This window comes from Brienomyrus brachyistius, unplaced genomic scaffold (genome assembly GCF_023856365.1).
Source record: "Brienomyrus brachyistius isolate T26 unplaced genomic scaffold, BBRACH_0.4 scaffold59, whole genome shotgun sequence".
Classification (NCBI taxonomy): domain Eukaryota; kingdom Metazoa; phylum Chordata; class Actinopteri; order Osteoglossiformes; family Mormyridae; genus Brienomyrus; species Brienomyrus brachyistius.
The window spans coordinates 616,401-643,341 of NW_026042334.1; the positions used below are offsets into that span (position 1 = coordinate 616,401).

General features: G+C 45.4%; 2 protein-coding genes across 21 annotated transcripts in view; both read left to right on the forward strand.

Annotated features, from left to right (window-relative positions):
- LOC125725003 (protein Aster-B-like) overlaps window positions 1-13,970 on the forward strand; it is a 100,676-nt gene extending 86,706 nt beyond the window's left edge. For all 20 annotated transcript variants that reach the window (XM_049001515.1, XM_049001518.1, XM_049001519.1 and 17 more), the window contains 16 exons: window positions 785-869; window positions 1,218-1,321; window positions 1,504-1,599; window positions 1,688-1,768; window positions 2,373-2,488; window positions 2,976-3,132; window positions 3,589-3,769; window positions 3,908-4,051; window positions 4,150-4,268; window positions 4,728-4,870; window positions 4,980-5,083; window positions 5,549-5,749; window positions 5,977-6,067; window positions 6,550-6,657; window positions 7,407-7,527; window positions 7,759-13,970. In XM_049001515.1, the coding sequence (XP_048857472.1) occupies window positions 785-869; window positions 1,218-1,321; window positions 1,504-1,599; window positions 1,688-1,768; window positions 2,373-2,488; window positions 2,976-3,132; window positions 3,589-3,769; window positions 3,908-4,051; window positions 4,150-4,268; window positions 4,728-4,870; window positions 4,980-5,083; window positions 5,549-5,749; window positions 5,977-6,067; window positions 6,550-6,657; window positions 7,407-7,527; window positions 7,759-7,848 (1,941 nt within the window). In that variant the 3' untranslated portion in view covers window positions 7,849-13,970. The remainder of the gene's footprint in view (window positions 1-784; window positions 870-1,217; window positions 1,322-1,503; window positions 1,600-1,687; window positions 1,769-2,372; window positions 2,489-2,975; window positions 3,133-3,588; window positions 3,770-3,907; window positions 4,052-4,149; window positions 4,269-4,727; window positions 4,871-4,979; window positions 5,084-5,548; window positions 5,750-5,976; window positions 6,068-6,549; window positions 6,658-7,406; window positions 7,528-7,758) is intronic.
- Window positions 13,971-15,737: 1,767 nt separating this feature from the next.
- On the forward strand, window positions 15,738-25,697 carry LOC125725046 (dapper homolog 1-like). Its single transcript, XM_049001594.1, has 4 exons — window positions 15,738-16,444; window positions 20,656-20,785; window positions 21,099-21,224; window positions 22,275-25,697. The coding sequence occupies exons 1-4, from the start codon at window positions 16,196-16,198 to the stop codon at window positions 23,561-23,563; spliced, it is 1,794 nt and encodes a 597-aa protein (XP_048857551.1). The 5' UTR covers window positions 15,738-16,195; the 3' UTR covers window positions 23,564-25,697.
- The last annotated feature ends 1,244 nt before the right edge of the window (window positions 25,698-26,941 follow it).

Genomic DNA, 26,941 nt, shown 5'->3' on the forward strand with positions numbered 1-26,941 from the left:
CCGCTTAACATTTTATTTAACATAAAAGACATCAAGATAAAAGCCTAAATGAAGTCAGTGGCTTAGAACTGAAGTTTGTTCTCTGATAATTACCCAGGATTTGGATTCTGAAATTGGCCAAGTTCTCTGATCACTGGAATACGTTTCCCATGATGATGACGCAGGAAATTCTCACTTTGAAACTGGGACTGCAAACCACAGCCAAGCTGTCACATGTTGAATATATTTCAGTGGTCAGTACAATTTGAACGGATTAAATAACCAAGTTATATATACCCTGCTGGGACAGCAGGTAGTCAACAGAGAGTAGTAAGTTTGAAACGGGTGCTACCTTTTCTGAGGCCATCGGTAGGCTTTGCCACAGGTCTGGCTCGCTGGTCACTGCCTGATATTCCTGCCTTCTGATTTCTGGGCTTTTTCTCTAAGCTAAGAGTACTGTTGCCTCTGCCTTAGGATTTGGTTCAGTGTTTGCCTGTGTGATCCATATGAGTCAGATATCGGCTTGTTGAACTTATCCGTAGAGAATGAAGCAGCATGCTGCTACCAGCGGATTTGAAAATGCAAGGAATGGCAACGGACTCTGTGATTTCTGGTTCGAGGGGACGGGGGGGAGGGGGGGGGGTCACGGAACCCGGCATGCTCAGCATGTCATCCATCCTTACGTACAGTCTGGGGGAGGTTTTAAGTAGTATGGGGGGGGGTGTCCCAGAACGCTAACATCGAGAGGGCAGGTTTCCATACTATCCCCTCCTCTCAGGGTAACCACTGTCCCTCCCCACCCCAGGTGCTGAGTCCCACTTACAAGCAGCGCAATGAAGACTTCCGGAAGCTCTTTAAGCAGCTTCCCGACACGGAGCGGCTCATTGTCGGTGAGGGGACCAAAGCCGAGGGGCCCGTTCATCAAGGGAGACATGCGGGAACTGGCTGACTGAATTAAGTCAGAATGAATCCTGGGATCAGTGCTTTCCAGTCAAGGAATCTCTTCACAACTACACACTACTTCAGATTTATTTTGGTCAATTATATGGTGCTATTTTCTTCCGTTTCTGGGTTGCTGGCATTATTTAGTACCACCTGCCTGCCGGCATTAGTTGAGAAATGTGCATTCGGAGCTAAAATTGCCTTAAACCCCCCCACCCCAAATAAAACATCAAACATGGTGTCTGTCCTTGGGGTCCTCGCTAATGGGTCTGTAATGACTTCTGACTTCCCGACAGATTACTCCTGCGCCCTGCAAAGGGACATCCTGCTGCAGGGCCGGCTCTACCTCTCGGAAAACTGGATTTGTTTCTATAGCAACATCTTCCGTTGGGAAACCCTGGTAGGGACTTGTCTTTCTGGAATCCATCTGCCATGTTTTTTTGCTCTCTGTGTCTTAACCAAACAAGAAACTCAGGCTTTTTCAGCTGGAGGGCTTGTTGAGTAGCTTGTTGAGTTTTGAACATGTCAGATGAGGTTTCCTGCCTCGATTGGTTGCCATCTATCCTGCCCTTTTTCCCGCAGCTGACAGTGCGGCTGAAGGACATCTGCTCCATGACGAAGGAGAAGACCGCACGCCTCATCCCCAATGCTATTCAAGTTTGCACTGATGCCGAAAAGGTGAGGGCCGTCAGTGTCTCCTCTCCTCTCTCCTGGGTTCCCATCCAGCATATCAGAGCTCTCACCTCCCTGTATGTCCTACCTGCAGCACTTTTTCACCTCGTTTGGGGCCCGGGATAGAACGTACATGATGATGTTCAGGTTGTGGCAGAATGCCCTTCTGGAAAAGGTAAGGTTTTTTTATTCGATTTCACTCAGTGCATCCATTTGTCTGATACTGTAAACATAAAGGGTTGTAATTTGTTTTTCTTCGTGGGATTTGAACTTATGACCTTTGCATTGTTAGCACTATACTCTACTTGTTGAGCTACAATAACCTGAAAGTCAGTAAACCACAGAAAACTGGACTAATATTCATACATTAAATTAAAGTTTGCTGATATCCTGGATTATGGTCTTTTAGGGGTGGTATTGAAGCGTTCAATTCTTCTGTACTATTAATGACAATATGAATGACTCTTTAATTGAGATGGGGTTAAATGTTTTCGTAGTATTGAAGGACCCGGTGGAGTCTGGCTTGTGTTTATCGCAATCTTAAAAATGGCTTGTTCCTCTCACAGCAGTGAATCCTGTATAACAGCGGTTCCCAATCCGGATCTCGGGCACCCACAGTACTACTGTAGAAAGTATGTCTTCCTCTGATTGTCATACAGTCAGAGGAAGAAGGATGTGGAGTGATTCAGTAGACTGGCAATTTGTGGATGGAGCGAAAGAAAAATGAAATGAGGTTTTGAATCTTCCTCCCGTGTCTCTCTCTCTCTCCTACCCCATAGCCATTGTGCCCCAAAGAGTTGTGGCACTTCGTTCACCAGTGCTACGGCAACGAGCTGGGCCTCACCAGTGACGATGAGGACTATGTGCCACCTGACGATGACTTCAACACCATGGGGTTAGTTTTGCCATCCCAAGACTCTGCCGCCATACCCGACACCCTAAAAAATTCTCTTTTGAAGCTCTTAGTTCTTCCCATCACATATGTTCTGCCTCGGCCTTATGTAATGCTCCTTAATTACCGTCCAGGATTAGTTGACACCACCTGTCAGGGTTATTTTTAGCCTGCTCTAAATTAATACCCGTTGTCAACTGTGCATTCTCAACGTGGGCTGCGTGAGATCCCAGCCGGCGGTTCTTTTGGTGGAGGAAGGACGAACCCTGATCTTTTGGATGTACAGTAGTAGACATTTTTCTTACAGTTCAGATAAACCAAACTATCATCTGACTTTTTGAATCCAACTACCTTTTTTTGTGTGTGTGAGCCTTGAAACGCTTGAAAACTTCCTCAGGTACACAGTCAGAAATTATGGCCGATGAGCAGAAAACGCCCTCCGCCCTTTAAACCCTGACTGTTCCCTGCCACCCGCCACCCCGTGCCATAGGTACTGCGAGGAAATCCCCGCCGAGGACAACGAGGTGAATGACAACTCCTCCAAGAGCAACTCGGACGCCAAGCATGACATCAGCCCGCAACTGCCCAAGAAGTCCATCACCAACAGCACCATCACCTCCACCGGCAGCAGCGAGCCCCCCATCTCCGTCAGTAACACGACCTCCGCCTAGCTACGGATTCATTCAGGGACATTTCACCTTTGGCAGATGCCTCGGTTCAGCGTAGGGCTGATAGCAGCAGGGTGTCATATGACGGGGTGATGATATCTAGTACAATGGTGCGTCCCTCTTGGAATTTGAACTTTAGGCTTCTACCACAAAATTCTACAAAGCCTGGTTAAATGAAAGTCTGCCCTGAAGGGTGGTACCCTTTAGTATGGACCAGCTCAACGCGTCCCTAGGTAGCTCTCTGCTGCCCTTTCACCTACATTCCCGTTGTGGCTGACATTACACATTGCATAAAGCCACCGCAGTTAAGGTAGCACAATTCCAGGGGAAGTATTGATGGCAGATTGATGGCACCCATGTGATTAGGTGTCGCATCAGGTGTTAATGATAGTCCCCTCCTGACTGGCCTTGCTCCCCCCCCCCTTATCCTTGCAGTTTGACCTCCCCCCGGAGGTGTACACAGACTGCCTCCCTGACGGGGATCTGCTGTCTATCCCGATTCCCGAAGACAAGGCCAACGAACCAAGCGAGCCCGTCCCCTCTCTGTCGCTTGACTTCAACGACAATGAGGACATCCCAACTGAGCTCAGCGACTCCTCCGAAACGCACGACGAAGGTAGCAGCGCGGGCCTGCTGGGGAACTGTGAACACACAGGACCCCGTTTATCATTTCAAACGCAGTGTATTGGGGAGACTTACCACTAGGGGGTGCTGTTTATAAGCGATGCTCATAAACGCACTGTTTCATGTGCAGGGGAAGTGCAGGCGTTTCACGATGACCTGAACGGGCGGCAGTACATCAATGAGGTGTACAGTTTCAGCGTGGACAAGATGTATGACGTCCTCTTCACTGAATCACAGTTCATGAGTGACTTCATGGAGCAACGCCGATTCTCCGGTGAGTTCTGTCTCCGCACTGGCCACTTCCCCCGGCATGGCCAAGCAGGGTTCCCGCAGCTTGACGTGTGGAGCATCGCCGTTTCCCCTGTCCCCCAGATGTGGTGTACCACCCGTGGAAGAAGGATGATTCAGGAAACCAAACGAGAGACATCATGTACACCATCTCCCTCTCCAACCCTCTGGCTCCCAAGACGGCCACCGTGACTGAGACGCAGGTGAGACAGGAACCGGCCGGAGACTCTACGGTTGATCTGTCGCCTTAACCTCCCAACAGCCTCAACGGTTTCTGTACAGAGGGGCTTGTTCATGGTGCTCGTCGTTCTGTCGTCATTCTAAGGCTGCTATGGAACCTAAAATGCGATATTCCTCTGTCTGAAAAGTTCATACTTATAGTCCTGAAGTGGTTTTCAGTGAAACAACAAAAAATATTTGTGTAAGTTTAAAATGGTTATACAGTGTATACACTGGTTTAAGTAAAAATAAATTAAGTAAAATGTGAGTATGTCCTTTCTACTCTTTCAACGTGTCTCTTTGTTGAGTGTAAGTCAGGTATTACATTAAATCAAGGGTATAATTGTGTACCTGCTGTCATTAGGGGGACAGCATGAGGTGTGAGAGAATGTGAAGTTAATACATTGTGTTTGTTCAAGTGTCCTGCTGTTACAATCCTGCAGACCCTGTACAAGGCCAGCCAGGAAAGTGAGTGCTACATCATCGACGCGGAGGTGATCACGCACGATGTCCCGTACCACGACTACTTCTACACGCTCAACCGCTACATGTTGACGCGAGTAGCCAAGAGCAAGTGCCGCCTGAGGTGAGGCCCGGGCGCGCTTTGATTAACGTCCGTCAGGCGACCATGGTGTCACGTGACCACATTGACGGCACACATTACACGCGGATATTTCTTCTCGCTTCTACGCCAGGGTGTCCACGGAGCTCCGGTACCGGAAGCAGCCCTGGGGACTAGTCAAAGGCTTCATTGAGAAAAACTTTTGGAGTGGGTTGGATGAAAATTTTCGCCATCTGGGTGAGTATATAACCCACCTGACTGAAGGGTGCAGAGTTGATACATCATTAAAATAATGTTTGTTTTTTTTTGTTAACATGAAACAATACTCAAAATTCCGGAAGTCTTACTGAGCTTTGTTATACATTCTGTATACATATAATAAATAGTACATATATAAAACAATTTATTTAATATACACTATTAATGTCATCCCAATATTTACTGGCACAACATGATGAAAAACCACTTGCTTGTAAGTTTACAAATTTGGTCACTTTTATCCAAAGTGACGTACAGTGGAGGGAACAGCGTCAGCCAGTCTCTGGAGGATTTCAGGGTTAAGGGTCTTGCTCAGGGGCCCAAGGGTGACATCACTGTGCCGACCATAGAATCTGATCCCGCGACCTGCCAATCATGGGCGTGGGGCCACACGGCATGCTAACAACTGTGGCGGCAGCCTGGTTGACCTCGTTGTGCCCGCAGAGCTAGAACTGTCCAAGATGGAAGAGGCGCTGACCGAGCTGCACAGGGAGTCCCCCAAATCCAAGGCGGCGAAGACGGCGGCGGCCCGGCGCAGGAAGCGGCCCCTAGCCCACGTCCGCGCCCAGCACCTGGACGAGGCCCTCAGCCCCGTCACCACGCCCACAGACGAGGAGGTCATCCATCGCATCAAGCACGTGGCAGGTCAGGGCTAAATCCTGCAAGCTGCCATGCACAGCAGGGGGCGCAGTGATTAAGGAAATGAACTTTCTAGCACTGCCCATCAGACCCCTGTTGCTGTGGCTTTAGGGAAGTCTCTTTAGTAAAGAAAAAAGCAACTTTACTAAGAACAGGAAATGATTGAGGATTCGAACCCCACTTTGCGTCAGTGCTGGTTTTTTAATATCATGCCTCACTGGCTCCCCCTGCAGGTTCCACTCAAACCAGACACATCCCTGAACACGTACCCAGTGGGTTGGCCTTGTACAGTGTTTCCAAGCTCCTCCTCATCGTGACCTTTGTGTGAGTATCACCAGCTGCACCCCTGGGGTCCAGCCTCAGGACGATCCTCTTCACACAGACACAACATCTCGCATGTTTTTTTAACCCTTTCTGCCATCCTGTATGGCAGCTTTGAGACGGTTTTGTCGGAACGTGAAAGTCTCACACTTTCATTTGAATACTTTCGGCTGTGTTGGTGCCTGACTTTTACTCCTGTCTTTCTACTCCTTTGTACTCTTTGTAGAAAGCCTTTCAATTTTCAGTTTTAAGGTTTCTTTCTCACACACACCAAAAATGTGGTCATGCATGTCTGTTCTTCATTCTCTTTATGAGTGTAATTCCTATTTCCTTCTCTTGCATTGCTTTCCGTAGGATTTGTTTAAGGTATACAGGTCTGCTGACAAACCTTATTGTTCTGTGGACATAATGATTACTGGGCATCTCCAGGGGGGTCCTGTCCTTTCTTGGTCTTGATTTTGGTTCTTTTGCCCACATCCCTGTAGTTTGGTCTTGCTGGTGTTCCTCAACATGTTGTTGTTCTACAAGCTATGGATGCTGGAGCACACCACCCAGAGCCTCACCACCTGGCAGGGCCTACGGCTGCATGAAAGGTCTGTCCACAACCCTGGAATACATGCCATATTCATGCTGGAGATGTGAGAAGTGAGCAGGAGCGTTTTCTCACCAGACAGGGGTAGACCCTGCTTGGGATGCCATCCATCTCTAACTTAAATGTTGGGGTGGAAAAATCACACCCCTGCACTTGTGATGTCAACTTAAAGTCCTAACATAGTCTTTAAGCAGGACTTCATAGACTGGCGTGTGTAATATGTGTGATATGTGCACAAACGCAGGACAAAAATGCAATTCTGGATCTCAGAAAGATATATGGATTATATTCGCCTAACTGCATGCCTTTGGACTGTGGGAGGAAGCTGGAGCATCCAGAGGAGACACACATAAACATGGAGAGAACATGCAAACACACACATATGCACACCCAGAGTGGCTAGGAATATAATCTCCAGCCCTGGGAGGTTGAGGCGCTCCCTCTCATGAGCCACTGAGAAATGCGAAAATATCGCATGAAAATGACAGCAAGTTGCGGTTTACTTTTGTTTAAGATGGTTTAGCTTGCTGCAGTCGAATAATATAAACTGCGAATAAATTTTGAAGTGAAAATGATCGGAGTTTGTATAGAATCAAAGTGAAATACTTTGACGCATCTGGTTTCTTCAGTGAGGTATTTCTGGCAATATTGCTGTGCAAATGTCGCTGAGAACATTCCCGGAAACGTCCGGAAGCGCGGAGAGGACGGCTGGTTTGACCCGCGCCGCGCTGTTCGTTTGTTTCGGATCAGCAAGCTGCCGCAGACGCAGATGGAGTGGGCGCAGCTCCTGGAGGCGCAGCAGCGCTACCATGATGCCGAGCTGCAGAAGTGGAAGGAGATCATTAAGTCCTCTGTCCTGCTGTTAGATCAGGTGAGAGGGAGCGGACACCAGCACCGGAGAACCCCAGGGGTAGTACATCTGCCCGGAAAGTTGCCCGGGGCGTGGTTTATTGCAGATTTTATTCATCTACTTAATTTTATGGCATTGACTATTCCCGTATCGAGCCCATGATTGTCTCTGCTTCCATATGTTCCATGCTGCTGCCAGCCTCCATAATCGTTAGATGTGGCTGCCCGATCACGAGCTCCTCTGTCCTCACAGATGAAGGACTCCTTGTTGAGCCTCCAGAAGGGCGTCGGCCTGAGGGACTACAGCCCAGAGGCAGAAGAGAAAAGGAGCCGATATCACTGACAGACAATCCCATAGGCCAAGAGGGATCCGTGTGCAATACCTGACTATGCGTAGTTAAATATGCGAACAAGTGTGCGAGAGAGTACCTGCACCAGACCAGCATGATGGAGGGATGCGTCTGCTGCTGCTGCCACCGCCCACTGAGATCACGAGACCTTGCCAACAGGAAGTGGGCCGCTGCCAGCACCGAGGCATCCTGGGAAGGTGGCAGTATCGCTCACCTCGGCCTACACTTCCACAGTCCTGTTTTTGTTTTTGCTTTGTTTTTTTTTTCCCTACGTTGATTCTTTTGCAGAATGTTTTATCATAAGCTGTTACCGCATAGAGATGGGAAAATTTCTAGCATGCAATTATCTTTACCTAAACTTCTTCTTGATGAAGATTTCTAGTCCAGCTCCTGCTATATTTGTGGATAAGAAGAACAAAAGATTTTTTTTTTATGTCCCCAGACTTTCAGGAGTCCCTAGACTGTTTCGATCGGACGGGCCCTCGGCCCTCGGCGCTGCAGTATCCCTTTTAATCTTTCCAATCTGGGACCAAGTAAATTAACGACCAGAAGTCCACCGGATGTTCGTTGTTCAGATATTAAAAGGTGGAATATATAGATGTATATTTTGGATAATTATATTTAAAGTGTTTTCAACAGGGCTTATTTTTACTAAGCTTCCATGGAGTGTTAGGGCTGGTTTCCCTGATAGTTATACCCCATGGTGTTGCATTTCTATGTTATATATATATATATCCATATATAACATAGTTAATAATTATATGTTGTGAATTTCATTCGTAAAAAAAAATTGTAAAAACTTAAAAATGAATGTCCATGACGGCAGGAATGGAGAGATCGGAGGTCGGGTTCGGCGTTCCTAAGGCTGCGTTTCCGCGCCATGCCTGCCACCAGGTGGCAGTAGTGGTATACAGGGTGTACCCCGCTTCAAACCGAGCCTTAACATCACGTGACCCTCCAGGAGCCGCCCCTTCCTCGCTGTCAAAGCCTGACTTTACCTGTAGCCTGTTTCAAAGAGACAAAACATTAGCATCTTTAAGTGCGCTGTCTTGTCTGGTGTAGTCACTTACTGTCACCATGTTTTAGTGTGCCTCTACTCCGTGGCTATGGCTGCTGTAGCCGATCCTGGCTTTAATCACAGTCATACCCTGAATTCAGTTTTATTTGTCATCTTCTGTCTTCAAATTCTTCTGAGCCCGGTACCTTCCTCAGACAGAACATACACATGGAGGCAATCTAAATTCACTTTTCCCAAACGGGTTATTTCTTCAAGCCTTATAGGGTTGGATACAAAAGGGCACTTCAGTATTAGTATTAGTTTGGACCTATGAGACCGGCTAAGCGCGGTTTTTCTCTGAGTCCTCTGCGTCACACTGGGCCGGACTGATGAGTGAGTTGATGCCGTGCACCAAATAGTGGATCTGAGATCCTTTGGCTGCATATAGGCGAATGTTAGTGATGGAGGCAGAGCAATCAGTTCATTGTAAGTCAATAAAAAGGGATACTGCAGCTGGGAAAGGGGGTCGACCTGTGTTATGATGTGTTTGATTACTCAACTGTGAATCTTGAAAATGCTTGAAGATGGAAATTATATATATGTATACATACATACATACATATATATATGTACATACACACATATATATATATGTGTGTGTGTGTGTGTGTGTGTGCGTGTGTGTGTGTGTAAGTTATGATTCAGATATTTATTTATGTATATATGAAACCTCACAGAGCTGTATGGAAAGATGCAGAGTTTAAGCAGGGAAGGGATGAGTGTTTTGACATGACTAGATATGTCCTTGGCATGTAATTTATGTTTGTGTCGTGCATGTGTGTGTACGTGCGCATGTGTGTGCGTGTAAGAAATGTGTGTGACGTTCCATGAGTCGGCCAGCGTTCGCTGATGGTGAAAGGCCCTCCTCACCCTGCGTTGTCCTCCAGGAATCGCCGCACACGTTACTGGCCCCATTGCAGACATCTGGGGTCTCCGTAACCCCTCACACATGTAGCATCACTTTGCCCCTTAAGATGCGGTCACACCAGTGCAGAAAAACATCCACTGTCTTCGCGGAGTCGATCGAAAATGGGCATGACCAGATTATGCAGTATACCGTGGTATTTTCATTCAGATAATGAATAGTGTTGCTTTTGAAATTACCATATGCCAAGATACATGAGAAGCATGCTAGTGACGTGTTGTAAACAGGGCTTGACATAACTGGTACGTAAGTATACATTATTGGTATAAAATATGAAATGTGCTGGTAATAATTTCTTGTCGTAACGGCACGGCTGCATTCTTCTCCCGCTGTTTTTCTTTATTTTATTTTGTAAAACTTTTTAGCCATAATAATGCTAATGCACGTCAAGTAAATATCCTCTCCATTGCACTTCTTTGAAACCGAGGGGTCAGTCCTGCCCAAATGCCGCAACGGATTGGTTTAGCGACACGAATTCGCGGGTCAGAGTTCAAACTGCACGCAAATTCACCGCGCTACCAGAAGCAAGTTTTCTGCTTTTCACGTCGAGCGATTACAGTGCAGCTGTATGAGGATGTTTTTTTGCGCACGTGTGACCGCGCCTTTACTCTCATCATTCAGGTCGACTCTCAGCTCTCAGCTCATGCAGTCCAGCAGCGATTTTGACACCAGTAGACATATCAGCAGTGTTTTATTTCCACTCCGTCTGTCCTGAATCATCTAAATGATTGCAGCCCATTCAAGCCGGATGTTGAATACTTTTAAGTTTATGTTGAAGATATGACTGGCCATACCCCCCACACCAGCTCCTATATACCAACAGCAATGTGCAATTTGAGTTGAATGTAGAGTGACTGCAACATGTGGAAAGAGGAGAGCTGTCTGTAACATAAGAGATAACCGCCTCTGTACTGTAAATTCTGTACTCAGCAAGTGATGCAATAGATTCTGTTAATATATCACATTCCTCTTCATAAAAGGTTTCTTTACATGTTTTTCAAGTTCAGTTGCACTTTCGGTGTTATCTCTTCCTGACATTTTGTGAGCTTTAAATTCTAGTTGAACCATCTTCCAGAGTATTACTACGAAGCACAGAGATTATAAAACATTTATGCAATTGCTGATACACCCAGACAAGCAAATTGCGGCTTTTATTAGCTTCTGGAGATAAAACCATTTTAATATCTCTCGGTGTTTTCTGCTTGTAACAGAACACAGTACATGTAAGACCCAAGACGACCAGATAATGTAATTCTGATTAAACATGAAAGAGTCTGGGGGTCGAGGGGTTAGGTTGAGGTGACTATGGTCCTCAGATATTTATTGTAGATGTGCTAGAATGATTAAATTCTGTCCCCTGCTTAAAGAAACTGAAAATAATTTCCCCCAATAGACCTAAATATGTCTGTATTTTACATTTACCCCCCAATAAGATGTGTGCCTATTGGATGAGGAGGTTATGAAGTAGGTCTGTATGGACTGAACTGTTTTCAACATCTCACACGTTTAAATGTATGATGGTGAAACATTTTAATGTTTTTCTGTGCAATTCACTCCAAGGTATGCCGACCCTCTCTCTCCGATAAATCCCGTGTGATACTGTGACTGTCATCGAACTGCTCACGGTCAATGTGGTCACATAGAATGTACTAGAACAGTCGACTCACCACAACTCCCCGAACTGTCCTCTCCACACTTGCTTTCTTGTCTGGACGGGATGCTAGGTCAGGTTCCACTGCCGCGTTATATATCTCTGTTTCAATGAGAAGAAACAAAGTGCTATGCGGGGATGGTGGAAACATATGTGCAGATCATTTTAATACGTCATGGCAGGATGAGAATGAAGGAATGCTCAAGGAAGGGAACCGTATACATGGGGATAGCTGTATGTAGGATATTCTCTCAAGTCAGGAAGGGTTCTGTGAAAGCAGTAACTGAAGGGTAGATATTCATCTTTTGTATTCAGCACAATCTTAATGTCCCTAGGCTACAAATTAACATTCACAGAATTAGCTACATGTAGCAGATCCAAGATCATGTGTCCGAATTCACGTGAACGTTTTATGTACAGTGTCTCTCCTCATGTTTATGTTACATTTGTGATTTATACTGATAGCAGCGTGTTTCATTTTAGTGTTTGTTTGTTTTTTTTTTCTACTGTGTAATTCACCAATACAGTGCTGCTGCAGTGCATAATTTTCACAGATGATTTTTTTTAAATTACGTAAACGCGCGTGTTCACAGTCGGCATGTTGTTGGGGTGGAGTTATTGACACATTCGCTGTGGGTCAGACTGAGTATGTTTCCGAATAATATGATTTCACCTTCTGTTCCAGATGTGATGGTTGTTTACCGGTGTGTACTTACATAGTTACATAGTGGTTACATGGTGCTTATCAAGGATACAGTTATATTGGTTCAGTTGCTGTTTAATACAAATTGTTGTCACTGATGCTTTATAGCTTACGTAAAGCCCCACGTCACGACGTTTGTAACACACTTGTGTGTTGAATATCCCAGTAAACATGAGGCGTACAATTCATCCAACTGCAAATTGCAAGTTAAGCTGTTTTCTGAGTCAACGGAAGTCAGCGATGTGCACATATGCTAGGGATTAGTCGCACTCTGTGGTGTGGATTTGACATTTCTGAACTGTTAGGCCAGAGGTATTGCACATATAGTGTAACAGCTGCGAAAAACAGCAGTTTTGTCTTTCAGATGAGTCTGAGAGGCCAGTATTCATGTGTGAAGTTCCTCACTGACATCATAGATTTGAGGGTTTGGATAGATGTAGTTGGAATGTTCCAGATTTACCATAATAAACAAGAAGATAATTATTTTCGTAATGAGTACTAGGTACTGTTTTGCATTTAAAATATTATAGTGTGTGTATGTACACACACGTGCACAAATAATCATACTTGATTGTGAAATTGATTATTTCTATAAAACAGGACAGTGTGTTAAATGCTTTAAAACCAGATTGTTTTCATCTACAGAAGTGATTCATTTTATTTGGTCTCGATTAATTGTATTCTTTTTTTCCTTTCAAATTTAAATACAAAGGACTGACTTGCCTCTGTCCCAGATTAAAAACAAATAAATGGAATATAAGGTTGATTAGGAGCGAATGAGTTTGCAGTCAGTTTTGTCAGAAAGTCGTTATAATTTTCGTTGTTTTACGTGTTTTATTCCGTCTTTTTCAGAAGCACACAGGCATCTGCTGTCGTCTTCTTGACTCTGTGTGTGATTCCTCGTCGCAGCATTTGCGTGTTTGTTGAGAGCCTTGGTTTCTGACATACTGTATGATTTCCAAATACTGCATGAGCCTGCTTATATACCACAGTGAAAAAGACCGTGAGGATCTGTCTTTAAATCGGGCAAAGAGTGGACAGGTGCAGAGTAGAATCAGCCAGAGCTGGTCAAAACCCACAATTTTATGGGGAAAAGTGACAGTTTTGGTTCTTATTTACCAATAGTGCAAGGAATTAATAAAATGCAGTTTGTCACTTGAAAACATTTACAAGTAATTTAATCTTTGATTGACCATGTATGAATTAGTGAATAGGACTGTAATCTAAAGTCCCTTAAAATGAAATACATGGTAAAAGAGATTAATCGCTAATGTGTCGGAGAGCCAGAGTGGAGAATGTTTCATCGGGCATTATTATGAACTGCTAGCATACTTGCCCTGTTTTGAGAGCTTATTGCGCAGAGATTTGCCCGAGGGATCCTAGAAATTCTGTTAACTGCCTTTCTGTAGGAGCAGTCCTCTGGAAAGGCGTGTCAGTCTCTCACCAAAACCAGCATTCACACCACAGGAGTACAATCCTCCGTTCATTCACAGTGGGGAAAAAAAATAAAAATCTCGTACCTTAAAGTTTGTCACAACATTATCTGATGTATGTTTTTTAGAACCTGTTTTGATCTCTATCGATGAATCTTGAATAGATTTATACATATATACTGTATGTATATGTTGCTTATATTTACGCTGTACTCAGACAAGCACAACTGCGCTGTGCGCAGACTGTGGTCCATGGGTGACTATGCCTGATAGAGACTAAGACCCAACCGCTTTCTGGTTCATGTGAAGTAGAAATGGAAGATATAAATAAAGAGTATTGAACAAAGCTTTGGATTGCTGTCACCTGTCTTTATTTTTGATTTGTTATTTAAAAAAGTATATCAAGCACTCGGTATGTGTGAAATCATTGCTGTCCTTAGCATTGCTTCCCAATCCGGTCCTCGGGGACTGATAGACAGTCCACATTTTTGCTCCCTGCCAGACAGTCCACGTTTTTGCTCCCTCCCAGCCTCCCAAGGACTGTAATGGGAAACACTGGTATGCAGTATGATGGCACCCTGTAGTCCATGTTAACATGGGTTCTCTTTGCTTCATGGATCTTGGAGCATCACAGGGAGAAGGTGTCCTGTAAACAGATGTGGGAGGGGCCTGGATACTGTGGCAGATACAGGGGGGGCCCATCATTTTATAGTGGCCTCAAATCCTAACATCAGGCTCCCGTTCAGCAAGATCTACCCAGGGGTCTCCTCTCCACACTGCTCTGCACATTATATTATACACGTGGGACCCATATTTCATAAGACTGAAGGTGCCAGTCTAAATGGGGGCTCAGGATGAATTTCCAGCCGAGGCCCAGGCTGTATATCACTGGCCTCTTGTCATTTCCCACATCATTGATTGACAGCACACATTGCAATTTTTAAATAATTTAGCCTTCGCGTGCCGAAAACAGGCAATACGATAGCTACGCGCAAATTTCAAGTCGCTTCATTCCACAGAACGCTGGCGCGCTGTGCTTTACAGGCAGTGTGTCTCTGGCTGATTTGGTAACGCCATTATGAAAGGTCTCTCGTTAGGGGCTCAACCACTGTGACTGCTCCTTTATTTGGCTCCCCAGTCCTCAAGGGCAGTAATTTATTTATTCTCCCCTCCCCCCATCCCCAAGTGAAATATTCTGTTTAGTGTAATATTCCTCTAACAATATGCTGCAGGATTCTTTTCTCCCAGTACTGGAGCTTTACGATTTTTTTTTTAATCACTCTTTATATTGGGTATATAAATTTAATTTAGTAATGTCTGTATTTACTGGTATAATCTATAAGTGTTAGTGGTTTTATAGTTTTATCCTTCACAAGGCATGTACAGGGTTGCTCCAGAGAATGCATTTGCACAGTAATCATAAAGCATAGCATGCAAATTATCTTTTCTAGCAGAAAGGCATCTCAGTAGGTTTTGAAAATGCAAAATTTTACTTAATGACACATAAGGCACGTGTATTGTCATTTTAAAAACATACAATGCGAATCTGAGCGTCAGCTCTCACGTAAAAAAATGTGGGTGCGCGTACTCATTCACAGCAGAAATAATCATTAAAAAGGCCACATTTGCGTGTGGAAATTGACATAAAAGGAATAAATAATGAATGCTGCCCTGCAGACGCAAAATACTGTAATTGTGCGATTTATCAAGTAGACTCTATAAACTGAAAAAAATAATCGTTTTTTTTCCATCAGTAGTGCATGCAGGAAAGCATGTTTAATCTGACGTGATCATAACCATAAACTTGTAACCATCCAGTTAATCCGTATTATTATAAATACATTCAAATAGTTTAAATACAGCCCACATAAAATGTAAATGCATAAAATATACATCTTTTAAAAAAGCAAGTTTCTATTCTGGTCGTATGCAGCTGTGTTTACACCTGTATCTAGAAATGAATGTAAGTGAATTATTGATGGTCCTGCATTAAAATACTTCAAAATACGATATATGATGTTGCTTTAGCGAGGAAATTTCTGAATTGAAACGTTTACTGTGATTATAATTAACCAGCTTCGGTGATTGTTGTACGAGGGGTGGGGCTAGGCGGGTTGTTTGCGGATTTCAGCGAATCCGCTGCAAGGAGGCTGGACCGTGTAAACTAAGCAACCGAGGAGAGCAATCCAGCCACGTCGAGGAGCTGGTGAGGAGTAGCTGCGGGGGGCAGGGCAGAAATAATAAATATTTAATGCATCATAGATTCCTCACCCAATAGAGCCAAAGCAGGAATGGAATACATTAATTGGCAGCTGACAGCTGCGGACTGAGAAGTAGCCGAGAAAGACGACAAAGATGAGCGATTGATGCTCAGTCTAGTACAAGTGCAAGATTGTGCGGGTGACCAAACTGACTGGAGTTATCAGCGGCCTGAGAATTTGCAGAAAATAGCAACATCTGAAGTGTAATGTTGAAGAAAAAGTAAAATTACAGTGAAAAGATACATTTGCGTCCCAGAAAGTGTGAAAGAGGGGTCATTGTTCTAAAAGAAGGCAGGGAAGGAGGAGAACTATGCAAGGCGCCTTGTCTCTCCCCATGACAGCAGATCGCAGTCGGAATAAGGAGCGGATTGAGGCGAGGCTGGCCGGGCTGTGCAAGCTGGAGCTCCTGAAGCAGAGGCAGGAATGCCTGGTTCTCAGCGCTTTGTCTTTCGGGAGCACCGTCCCGGGGCACCCCGCCCACGGCGACCTGCAGCCGCCCCCCTCCGCCCCCTCAGGTCCCATGCGAGTGCTAGATGACTTGACTTTGAGACGCCAGTTGGTAAGAACATCCACAAGACCAAATTAAGACATAGGAGAAATGTTAACAAACCCAGTATCTTTGCTTGTTGTTGTTGTTGTTATTGTCGTCGTCGATGTTGTTGGTGAAGGTGTGCGTCCATTATATCTGTATCTGCAGAAAAACGAGTTAATTGGAGTTAGTATGTGGAATATAATAATGTGCTGGATATGCTGGTATCAAAGTTGTCAAAGTTACCCCTCGGAATAACCCGTTGTCCGGTCAAGTGTGTCTCGACCCCAGATAGTTGTGTTTCATGGTGCCTTTGTCCATGTGTGATTTGTCCGTGTCTGTGTGTCTCAGCTGTGGACTGGGAGGGGGGAAGCGCTTACAAACAGCCATTGTGTAATCACTTTGACATCACTCTCTTCAGTTATTCGCATCTTTCTAACATTACCTTGCATTTAGGATTAACTCATACAATTCAAACAAATCCCATCTTCTCATTAAGTGTCGATATAAAAGGTCTGCTATAACTAGCTGAACGCCCATCCTTTGCCAGTGCATAGTTAATAGTTTAACGCTTTAACAGAAAAAAAACTTTGCATTCTTGCTACATTTACATGAAAATCAAACAAATACAATTCAATGAAACCCACATGTTCAACACGTTTCTGAAATCTGTCATGTTGATTTTAACTAATAGTAAAGAATTGGCTTGCTTTATTCTATCATATTTATTTAACGTTCTTTCTGCTTATGTATCCAACGCCTTTACAATCCACATTCACGCCTTTACAGTTCACATGTAGACTAAGGGGGTGTGTAATATTACACTTGGGGCTGTATTGCCTCCTGTTTAGGTGCGTAGCGGAAATCCATCGATAGACATGAGATGTTTTACTCACGCATCCCCTTTGATTTTATGATTTAGGATCTAACCGCGTAACAAATTAAACTTTTATTATGATTATTATTTAATTATTGTTTTCTCTCCTCCTGCTGTCTCTGCCCGCCGCGGTGCGAACAATGACTGCGAGCGGCGCTGAATACAAATGAGCTCGTCCGCTTCTGCTGCGTTTCGGCTCCGCTGCAGCAAGGCGGTTAATGACCCGTCCTGAGACCCACCATGGCTTTGTCTTTATTTTTGGTTTTTCCTCTATTTTGTTATCATTATTTATCTTATTTTTACTTCCGTGATGAATAAGACTCACCGGACAATAAGCTAAGTGCGTCTTAGATAACTTGGGGCTGCCGTATTTCACATCCTGCACGTTATTGAAAGGAGTGCCAATGAAATGATAAATATTTGAAACGGATTTGGTTTCATTACGTTTATAGTACCGCTCATCGATCGTTGCTGGATTCATTTAGTAATTGGTTCGATAAACATATATTTGAAAAATCGCAAATACGATCTAAACGTGCTTTGTTGGGTCTCATCTGTTTTCAGCTGAGAGAGATATAATGGTCGATTGTCCTTAGTGATGAAACGACATTGCTGAAAGGGGTTCGTTTATAAAGGCTTGATGAAAATTGACCGGCGTGACAGCAGAAAGGGGAATGAGCGATGAGTCAAACCACTTCTGTTTCAATTAGTGGCAGTGGTGTGTGTGTGAAGCTGCGGGAGGGGGGGTGTGGTCCACCCCAAAAGGCTGTGGCCCCCGGCCTGCTGGGTGACCTAGGCTGTGTTTGTAGCAGAAAAATCCCACCAAGATAGATGAGCCCAGCTGAAATGGTCACCCCCCCCCCCCCAACCAGTTTAAACCCACCCCAGTTAGGGTGACAGCTGACGAATGGCAATGAGCAGTGGAGAAAGCACTGCCCTCCAGCCCTGTATCCAAAGTGTAAGAAGCAGGAAAAGCGACAAAGATGCTGTTTGCACTGCATACCAGACGTCCAGTTAGCTTTATGGGTAGGCAGTGACTCTGAGTATGCTTGCAGTGTGTGGAACTGCTTCAGTGAGAGAGAGAAGGACCGACAGAGAAAGACACTATATGTTTACATTAGTGTTTATTGGCTTAACTGGGATATGAATCATTCTGGGCAGGATGGTGAACAGAACTGAATGACATGTAGATGGGGAAAGAGAGAATGGGTGTATTAATGGGACGTGCCCCCTTTTTAGGGTTTACAGAGTGTTTCTCAATACCAGGATCATGTTTGCGGTCTTGGCAGGAACGCTCCTGCTAACTCGTCTCCCAAGAACCAACTTTGGACGCAATGAACCATGGGATTGTTCTCATTTGTTCTGTTTTTTTTAAAAAAAGGACATTGGAGGCAAGAGACATTAAATCAATGCAAATATACACACAGAAACTATTCTGACTGTGGAAAGCAAATGTCAGCATGAAACAAAGAAAAATCCTTGACATTTTTGGCTATTTTTATGTCCAAAAAACAGAGAGCAAGCCAGAAAAACAGGAGTATGGCCGCCCTGTGAGGCAGCAAAATTCCGTCACTGCGGGCAATTAGCAAGCACTGCATGCGGACAATGCAGAAAGCAAATTCAGATGCATGGTTTTAGCGAGAAAAAAAAATTAACACTGGAGCCAGCGTGCAGATCAGGGAGTGATGAGGCCCACTGGGGCTGATAAGAGACGACGTCACTCTGGGCCTTTGCATCGTGCTGTGACTTTCAGCCCCTTGGTGGTGAGTGTAATGAGTATAAAGCCAGCATTTGTCACGAAGTTGGTATCTGTGTGTGTATGTGTGTGTGTATGTGTGTGTATGTGTGTGTGTATGTGTGTGTATCTGTGTGTATGTGTGTGTGTATGTGTGTGTGTGTGTGTGTGTGTGTATGTGTGTGTATCTGTGTGTATGTGTGTGTGTGTGTGTGGGTAATTTGAACATATTGCCCCCCCCCAAAAGTCCACAGCCCCCCAGCAATAAATGAACAAGCCCTGGAGGAGCTGTGAAGGCATCTTTCATACATCATTGCTTAATGTGGGATGAGCATGTACAGAGTAGGGTGTGTGTGCGTGCGTGTGTGTGTGTGTGTGTGTGTGTGTGTGTGTGTGTGTGTGTGTGTGTGTGTGTGAGGCGGGGGGTGGGGTGTCTTCCCCAGGGACTCTCAGGATAACTGTCATGGCAGAACACCCAGCATGATCACTGCATCTCTGTAATTACCCAGTGCTTACATTCACTGTCTGTCACTGCGTTCTGCAGTGTCATAACTGAGCTAATTAATATCTTTTTGGGGACAATTAAGGCTTAATTGAGTGGAGGGAATCAAGGACGTTGGCCTTGGTGAGCAATTAGCTCGTGTGTGCTGAGTCTCTGCGTGTGGATTTGCATGCAAATGGAAACACAAGCTTGTCACGGTGAGTGTCTGCTTCAGTGCATTCCTCATTGATTGATTGGTAATGTCTGTGAGTGAATGAGTGAGAGTGCGTGAGTGAGTGTCTGCTTCGATGCACCATTGATTGATTGATTGGTAATGTCTGTGAGTGAGTGTCTGCTTCGATGCACTATTCATTGATTGATTGGTAATGTCTCACGCATGTTCTCCTTATCTCCTGCTCCCTACCAGAGGTATTCAGCATTTCCATGGTTACATGTTGGTTAAATCATAGATTTTAAGCCAACAGGGCCTCTTGGCCACATTTCTGAAACATACAGAACTGTACATGGGATCCCCTCCCAGCAGCAAACACAATACCCCCACTTTGGCTGGACTGATTTGGAATGATAGTAAAATGAGTTTTTTTTTCTGAGTTAACTGAGTGTCAGGCTGCGGTCTCACACATTAGCAGCACTGAATGTTAGCCTGCCGTTCAGTTTCCAGACCAGCAGTCTGACCACGACAGGAAGATAGATCTTATCTTTGCTTATAAGATAGATATCTACCTCTTTGCTTTGAAGATAGATATCTACCTCTGCTTTTGGGGTTCAGGGCCTTGTTCAAGAGCCCAGCAGTGACTCCCTCCATGAACCGCGGGATTTGATCAAGGGTGCAGTGTCGTAAGCAAGCGTCAGACGCCGCCCTCGATGTGTTCTTCCTACTGTTCTACTGTGATGTGTTCTTACTGCCCATACAGGCTCGCTTAAGCGCTGCATGCTTTAGGGGGTGTTGTTTAAATGCACACAGGCATGTAATTATTCCTGCATGTGTCCCAGTGTATTGAGTACAATAACACATTAATTGAAATCGACGAGGATGGCATTTGACTTTAGTGTTTGCGCCCAGAAACACAAGCACCGAAATGTAAGCATAGTTTGTTTGGTCCCTGCCACTTCTGTGCATCTTACAGAACAGCTTGCAGTGCGCCCCCTGGGGGTTAGTGACAGCTCTGGAGCAGCAGGTGGGGGAGCTGAAGGTGGATACGGACACAGCCTGCGCCGACTCGCTTGGTGATGCTGGAGACAGCCAGCCCAGCTCAGGTTATGCACCGTATCAAATAAATAAACAAACAAACCAGCAAATGAATGATCATTGTCACCATCATTGCAGAGATACAGAAAGACGGCACTGCATTTGTATATAGTGTTTGAAATCCATATAATGTGTCGTTACATAAATGCTTAATTTTTTTGTTTTTTTAACTTTGCATTTGTCTGATTACATTCTGCAAGCTCGCTAATCTTTTGTCATGTTTGTTCAGCATTGTATGACATGAAAAGCCCCTTTATGAACCACACGTTACCAAGCAGCGACGGCGGCAGAGCTGCACTGACGCCCTCTACTCGTCCCCAGGGTTTTATGAGCAGAGTGAGGGTCCGTCGCCGCTGGGCTTCTCCGACCCCTGTGCTTTCGGTGGGCTCTCTCCCGGCCAGGCCCGGGCCATGTGGATGGCCAGTGCACAAAGACCCAAGTCTGTCGGTGAGGAACCCCCACCCCCAAACACGCTGCTCACACACAGGGGCGGGTTTCTTGTTTATGGAGCCCCACTGAAAGTCACATCGGGGGCCCAGCTTGGCCCCCCTGGAATGTTTCGAAAACTAAATAAACAGCCGCCGAGTAGAGTCAGAAATTAGCTGGTTAGCAGAACGCTAAATAAGGAAAAAGTTTATTTAAAATGTACTGCAGTGACTGCTTGTAGCCCCAAACAAATGTGTAGCTTCGGTAATAATAAATACAACTGCTCACCTTTAATTGTCACCAAAGCACTCAGCTCCTGTTTCATACCCCAGCCAAACCCATAGCACAGCGTGGCTCAGCAGCATAAACACTGTCTGCATGATGATTTTATCGAGATACATGCCACTAAATTATTGCGATATTTTACTAGCTGATGTACAATAAGAATGAGTCAGTATTTCTAAAATGCTGAGTCTTAGACTTCCTGGAAATGGATGGCAGCATCCCACAAGTCTCGATAGAACTGCATGGGAACTGTATGGGAAAACTCTGCCCATGCACACTTAGTTCAGCTGTCCAGTTGGCATTCGTATGTGCCTAATTATTTACAGCACTTTATCATTCCGATCAGATAGAGGAAGTTATTTAGCCTGGTCACATGACATGGGTCTCTGCGGGTGCACAAGGCTATACTGTGTCCACGAACGGCTAAACCGCCGAGGGAGTGAAACGACTGCTGTACGGAAGAACACATACATGCACGCGCATTGGAATACAGCGTTGTTTTACAGCATGAGGCGGAACGATGTGCTTAAGGAATGTGTCCCTGTGGATACGTGTCTGCGTGTAGCGTGAGCTGGGACTCAGCTGCAGTGCAGTGCCACAGTGGGCCTCAGATCTGTGGATGTTACGACTCTGACCGACTATATTGCATCTGTTCCTCGATTTGTTTTGTCTGCAGCTCTGTGCGTTTTGTCTGAATCTGGGCCGTATGTGTCTGCAGCTGAGCTATCAGCCACCCCAGCCATGGTCTCTTGTTTAGACTGACTATGCTTTGCTCTCTGCCTGCAGGGGACATCTTTGCTGCCAATCGGGGGGGCCTGCTAGATTATGTGCCTCGTGGCATGGTGCCACGGTCCTTCTCCGTCCCTCACGCATCTCTGAAGGGCATCGCGGAGGGTGGGGAGGTGGAACCCTGGCCTTGGGACCCAAGGTATCCAGCTGGCTTTGAGTCAGAAACCTACGGAGAGGACTTCCAGCAAGTTCTACGCGTGGAGAGCTATATCCTGGGCTTGATCCAGCGATACACCCTGGCCCCCCGGCCCATCAAGTCCCGCAGCGGCCTTGCACTCGAGGCCAGGACCATTTCCAGACAAAGCAGTCTTTGCTGGACGAAGATTCCTCATTCACTGGAACGCAGTGACATGCCACAGAACCTGGGCAGCCAGGCGCAGACGTGTCACGGTACAGTGCAAGGGCAAAGCAGAGGGGTGGCCCAGGCTCTGGAGGACTTCCTGCCTCTGCTCCGTGCTCGACCCACACCTTCACACCTGAAAGTGTCTTCCCAGAGGTACCATCTACCCCATTCTCACCAAGTACCAGGTGAACAGTTTGTTGGGCAGACGCGAAAAACTCCAGCTTCTACCTCCACACACTGGCCTTCTGTGTTTTCCAATTCAGGCTGGACTTTGCATGCCCCCAAACATCTCAGGCCCAGACCCGGGATATCTGTGAAGAAATGCTACCTTGGGGAGGAGCCCCCTCCCTCGGTGAAACAAGGTCGAACAGCCTGCCGCTCCCAGTCGGAGAACAGTCTGCTGGACCATCAGTCTACCGAACACAAGTACAACACTGTAGAGCAAGATCAGCTGATGGGGAGCCAAGCCCAACCAGAAGGGTCCCAGCCAGTCAGTACAGTGGACAGATGCTGGCACTCTACACAGGAGATCAACCAAGAGGCGGAGCCTCTGGGTGGCCATGCCTCCATGCACGGTCGTAGGCCCCCTCCCCCTAGCTATTCCTACTCCTCTGGGCTGTTGCGTCCTCACCAGAGAGCCAAATACACTGAGTGTGCAGCTGTTTCTCATCCAGCAGATGGCTGCATCATACCAGGTCTCAGAGACACCGAATCAAGCATGAGCGAAGCTGATTCCATCGGTTCCAGCTCCTTATCCAGCGACTCCGATGAGGGCGGGGGTCTGGTGTGGCCCCAGCAACTGCTCCCTCAGCTAATTCCACCCTTGGCTCCTGCCCAGGCCTCGGATCCTGGGGCGTTCACAAAGATCAAGGCCTCGCACGCCCTCAAGAAGAAGATCCTGCGTTTCCGCAACGGTTCCCTCAAAGTCATGACCACAGTCTGAAGACGGCGCTCCCACTCTTAGCTGCCCCGTCTGTTTCTTTAGCGTGAATGTCACCCCCTGCTTATCCACCTTATTCCTGTGTTTGGCCTCTTACACTGTGCGCTCTGTGAAATCCAGGGCCAATCCACAGCTCAGGTCAACCTCAGGTCACCTATTAAATTTCACCCCTCTTCTCCGAGGGTCTCTTTGGAGGAACCTGAATTCCTCTCACACGCTGAAGTAACCGTTGTAGAAGGTCTGCGTCCCACTCAACTGCTGCACGAACCATACAACTAGACCGCAGATCTGAGCCGTAGAACAGTCTACCTGATTCTGCCTTATGCCACCCAAACACGACCTTCACCTCACAGAACGTCTTCTGTTGAAACCATCCTGCTAAACCCAACCAGCGCTTCCACAATGATTGTCTAATTAAGGTAGATCTGGAAAACCCACAGTGCAGGACTGGATTTAGGTTTCTTTTTGGACAAATTAGTGGCGTAGGGTCAACCAATGTGATGCGGTGCTGTGACACCCAAACCGCCGCCGTTTTGTAAAATGGCCACATGGCTGACAGTATGTAGTTTCATCTTACAGTAAATCATTCAACAGAACGTCCCGGAAATAAACACATCTGTTTACCCAAAGCAGAACAAAGAGTAAACATGGAATAATTGAGGAAGCCTGCTGACATCGTCTGTGTGCTGTTCCCACTTGTCCCATTCAGGGTCACAGAGCCTGTCCTCCTGAGAGACTCTTCTGGTGGCATCAATATTCGTGAAATGAGACAGTGGGGGGTGTGGGTGGGGCACACAATGAGTGTCTCAGGAGGAGGAGTCAGTGGGAGTTCCTTGTATCGATTTATCTGCCGTATCCGCTACACACTGTGCATATTTTGCTATGTCTTGTGTGACACCAGTCCCGTTAATCCAGTTTGTTTATATTCTGGTCCATTAGCTTAGCGAGCTGCTTCACCTTTTCTAAATCCTGCCAGCTGAGAGCCAACCCCATCACCACAAAAAACCCTGAAAAGGCGAAGAGATTGTAAATGAAGCTGCTCTTTTCTGCAAAGTCCCTGTGTCATGTGGTTCTGTCTGTTATCCTGGCGCTTACTGCTAGGAACAGAGAGGCATTTGTTGCATTTTACTTTTCTTAATGTATACATGTTATATTTTCAAGTATCGCAATTGGATCAATGAAGATGAATGAAATACAGAAATTTAATCACAAGTCACTGACTTTAATGCAGTTGACTGTGGCTGTGCACTTACCGTAATTAAACAGTGCCACCCATAGGCAGACGGAAGTAACAGCAGAATCGGCTTGCCCGCCACCATGCTCTCCATTTACCAAAATAACACTTATTGCATAAAAAAAGTGGCCTTTAATTCACTCCACCTAGTTCTCCCGGATTGCTGGTCGATACACCACCGCTCAGCTGATCAATGCAAGATCGATTTTGCAAAAGACTTATACTAAAAGATTAAAAGTTGGACTTTTGATTTTTAACAGATACCTGGCTCAGTGATAATGAGACGAGCCCACTGATTGAGATAGACTATAGACTATAGCTTTTAAGTCCCAGATCCATTGGTCGAGATGTACAAGCAGCAGTGATTTTTAAAACTCATTTTAAACGTTGGGCTTTTTCTGTCAATTCGTACTTGAGCATTTAAATGTTAACTTTTAAAATTCCATTACAAACTCCCTTAGCAAAACAAGAATTCTATAAATTGGTGATGGCATTTTTATAAATATGCAGATATTTGCATACCTTTGAGAGCATTTCGATCTTGGGTGATACTAATATTCATATCTGCTGTCCATCCAAACCGTTGCTTAATGAGTTTACTCACTTGACTGATTCTTTCAAACTCACCCAATATGTGGTTGGCCCTACATGCTGTCATGTTGACACGCTAGATTTAACATTGTCCTGTGTGTTAGCTGTAAATAACGTTGATACTGAGCCAGTTGGTTTTCGTAAAAAAAACAGTGTAAGTTTTGATGCTGCATTGTGAGGACACATTATTTCTCACACTGTCCCAGTCCGCTATACTTGCTGTATCTCAGAACACAAAGCCTGTGAATTTATTGAGGTGTTTTTGCACAAGCCCTCAGATTGCTCTAATAAAATGGACACTGCGCAAATGAACGTAGAGGAATTATTCACCCTCAGTTCCACTCCAAATGTTTCTTGATCCTCTATTCTATTGCTCCTTTGAAGATCAAAAGGACCAAACTGAGCCTTGGTTGCAGGTCTGTATCAGGCAACCATGCAGGAACGCAGAGCGATGACAGAAGGGTAAACTGAGTGTGTCGTGATGTTTGCAAAGATTGTTTGACCACTTTGCAGAAGCTAGTTGAAGACGCTACATATTTTTCAGATATTATCTCAAAAGAATTACCCTAGGCTATTATAGAGCGTGTAGAGCGCTTGGTTGACATCATCATAAACTGGTACATATCTTATCTCAGCCACAGAACCGTCTCAGTTGATACGGGAAGTTCCTTCTTGTTGTCGGTGCCTGTTTTGTGTGAGGTTCCTCAGGGATCCATATTAGCCCCATTTCTCTTTGTACAATATATGCTTCCATTAGGACTCATTATGCGGAAATACAATATTTCTTTCCATTGTTAGAGAATGACACCCAGTTATACCTGCCATTGAAGCCACTAGAATCTATATGACTGTCTCGCTCAAATCCAAACTTGCATGGCTCATAATGTTCTCTTCTTTAAATGAGAGCAAAATTGAGTCTGTTTTATTCAGACTGCCCAAAGTTATAAAGATCCTCTCCATGAGGCTTGGTCAGCCGGCCCCTCATATTAAACCATGGGCATTAATTCTGGGAGTAAATTTGATGCAGACTTGAAGTTTGACAGACAAATCAATTGAGTAGTCAAAGGAAGCTTTTTGTCAGCTGAGGAAGATAGCTAAGGTTACGCCTTTTCTGTTTTGTATAACCTTGAGAAGCGTATTCATGCTTTTATTTCTTTGTGTTTAGATTGTTGTGATGTCATATACAGTTCAATTCAATTAAATTTTATTTGCATAGCACATTTTCAGAACATTACATTGTCTCAAAGGGCTTTACATTATCCCTGCTTAAAACCCGCAGTGAGCAGGTCAGAGGTAGCAATGGCAAGGAAAAGCTCCCTAGTAGGAAGAAACCTTGGGAGGAAGCAGACTCAAAGGGGAAAACCCATTCTCCAGGGGCCGGTAGAGGAAGTCAAATGAACAAGGTGCCAAAATCCAGTCCAAAGTGTAAGATTTGAATCTCAATGCGGAAGGCAGGTAGGTGATGGCAGACAGGTGCAGGCAGACAGGTGATGACAGGCAGGTGATGGCACACAGGTGCAGGCAGATGGGGTGGCAGGCAGGCGATGGCAGGCAGG

What these genes read in the sequence shown, in the direction of transcription:
- LOC125725046 (XM_049001594.1), top strand. Translation starts at nt 16,196, where the DNA reads ATGCAAGGCGCCTTGTCTCTCCCCATGACAGCAGATCGCAGTCGGAAT. An exon ending in TGACTTTGAGACGCCAGTTG is followed by an intron (nt 16,445 to 20,655) that starts GTAAGAACATCC and finishes TGCATCTTACAG; the next exon opens with AACAGCTTGCAGTGCGCCCC. An exon ending in ACAAAGACCCAAGTCTGTCG is followed by an intron (nt 21,225 to 22,274) that starts GTGAGGAACCCC and finishes CTCTGCCTGCAG; the next exon opens with GGGACATCTTTGCTGCCAAT.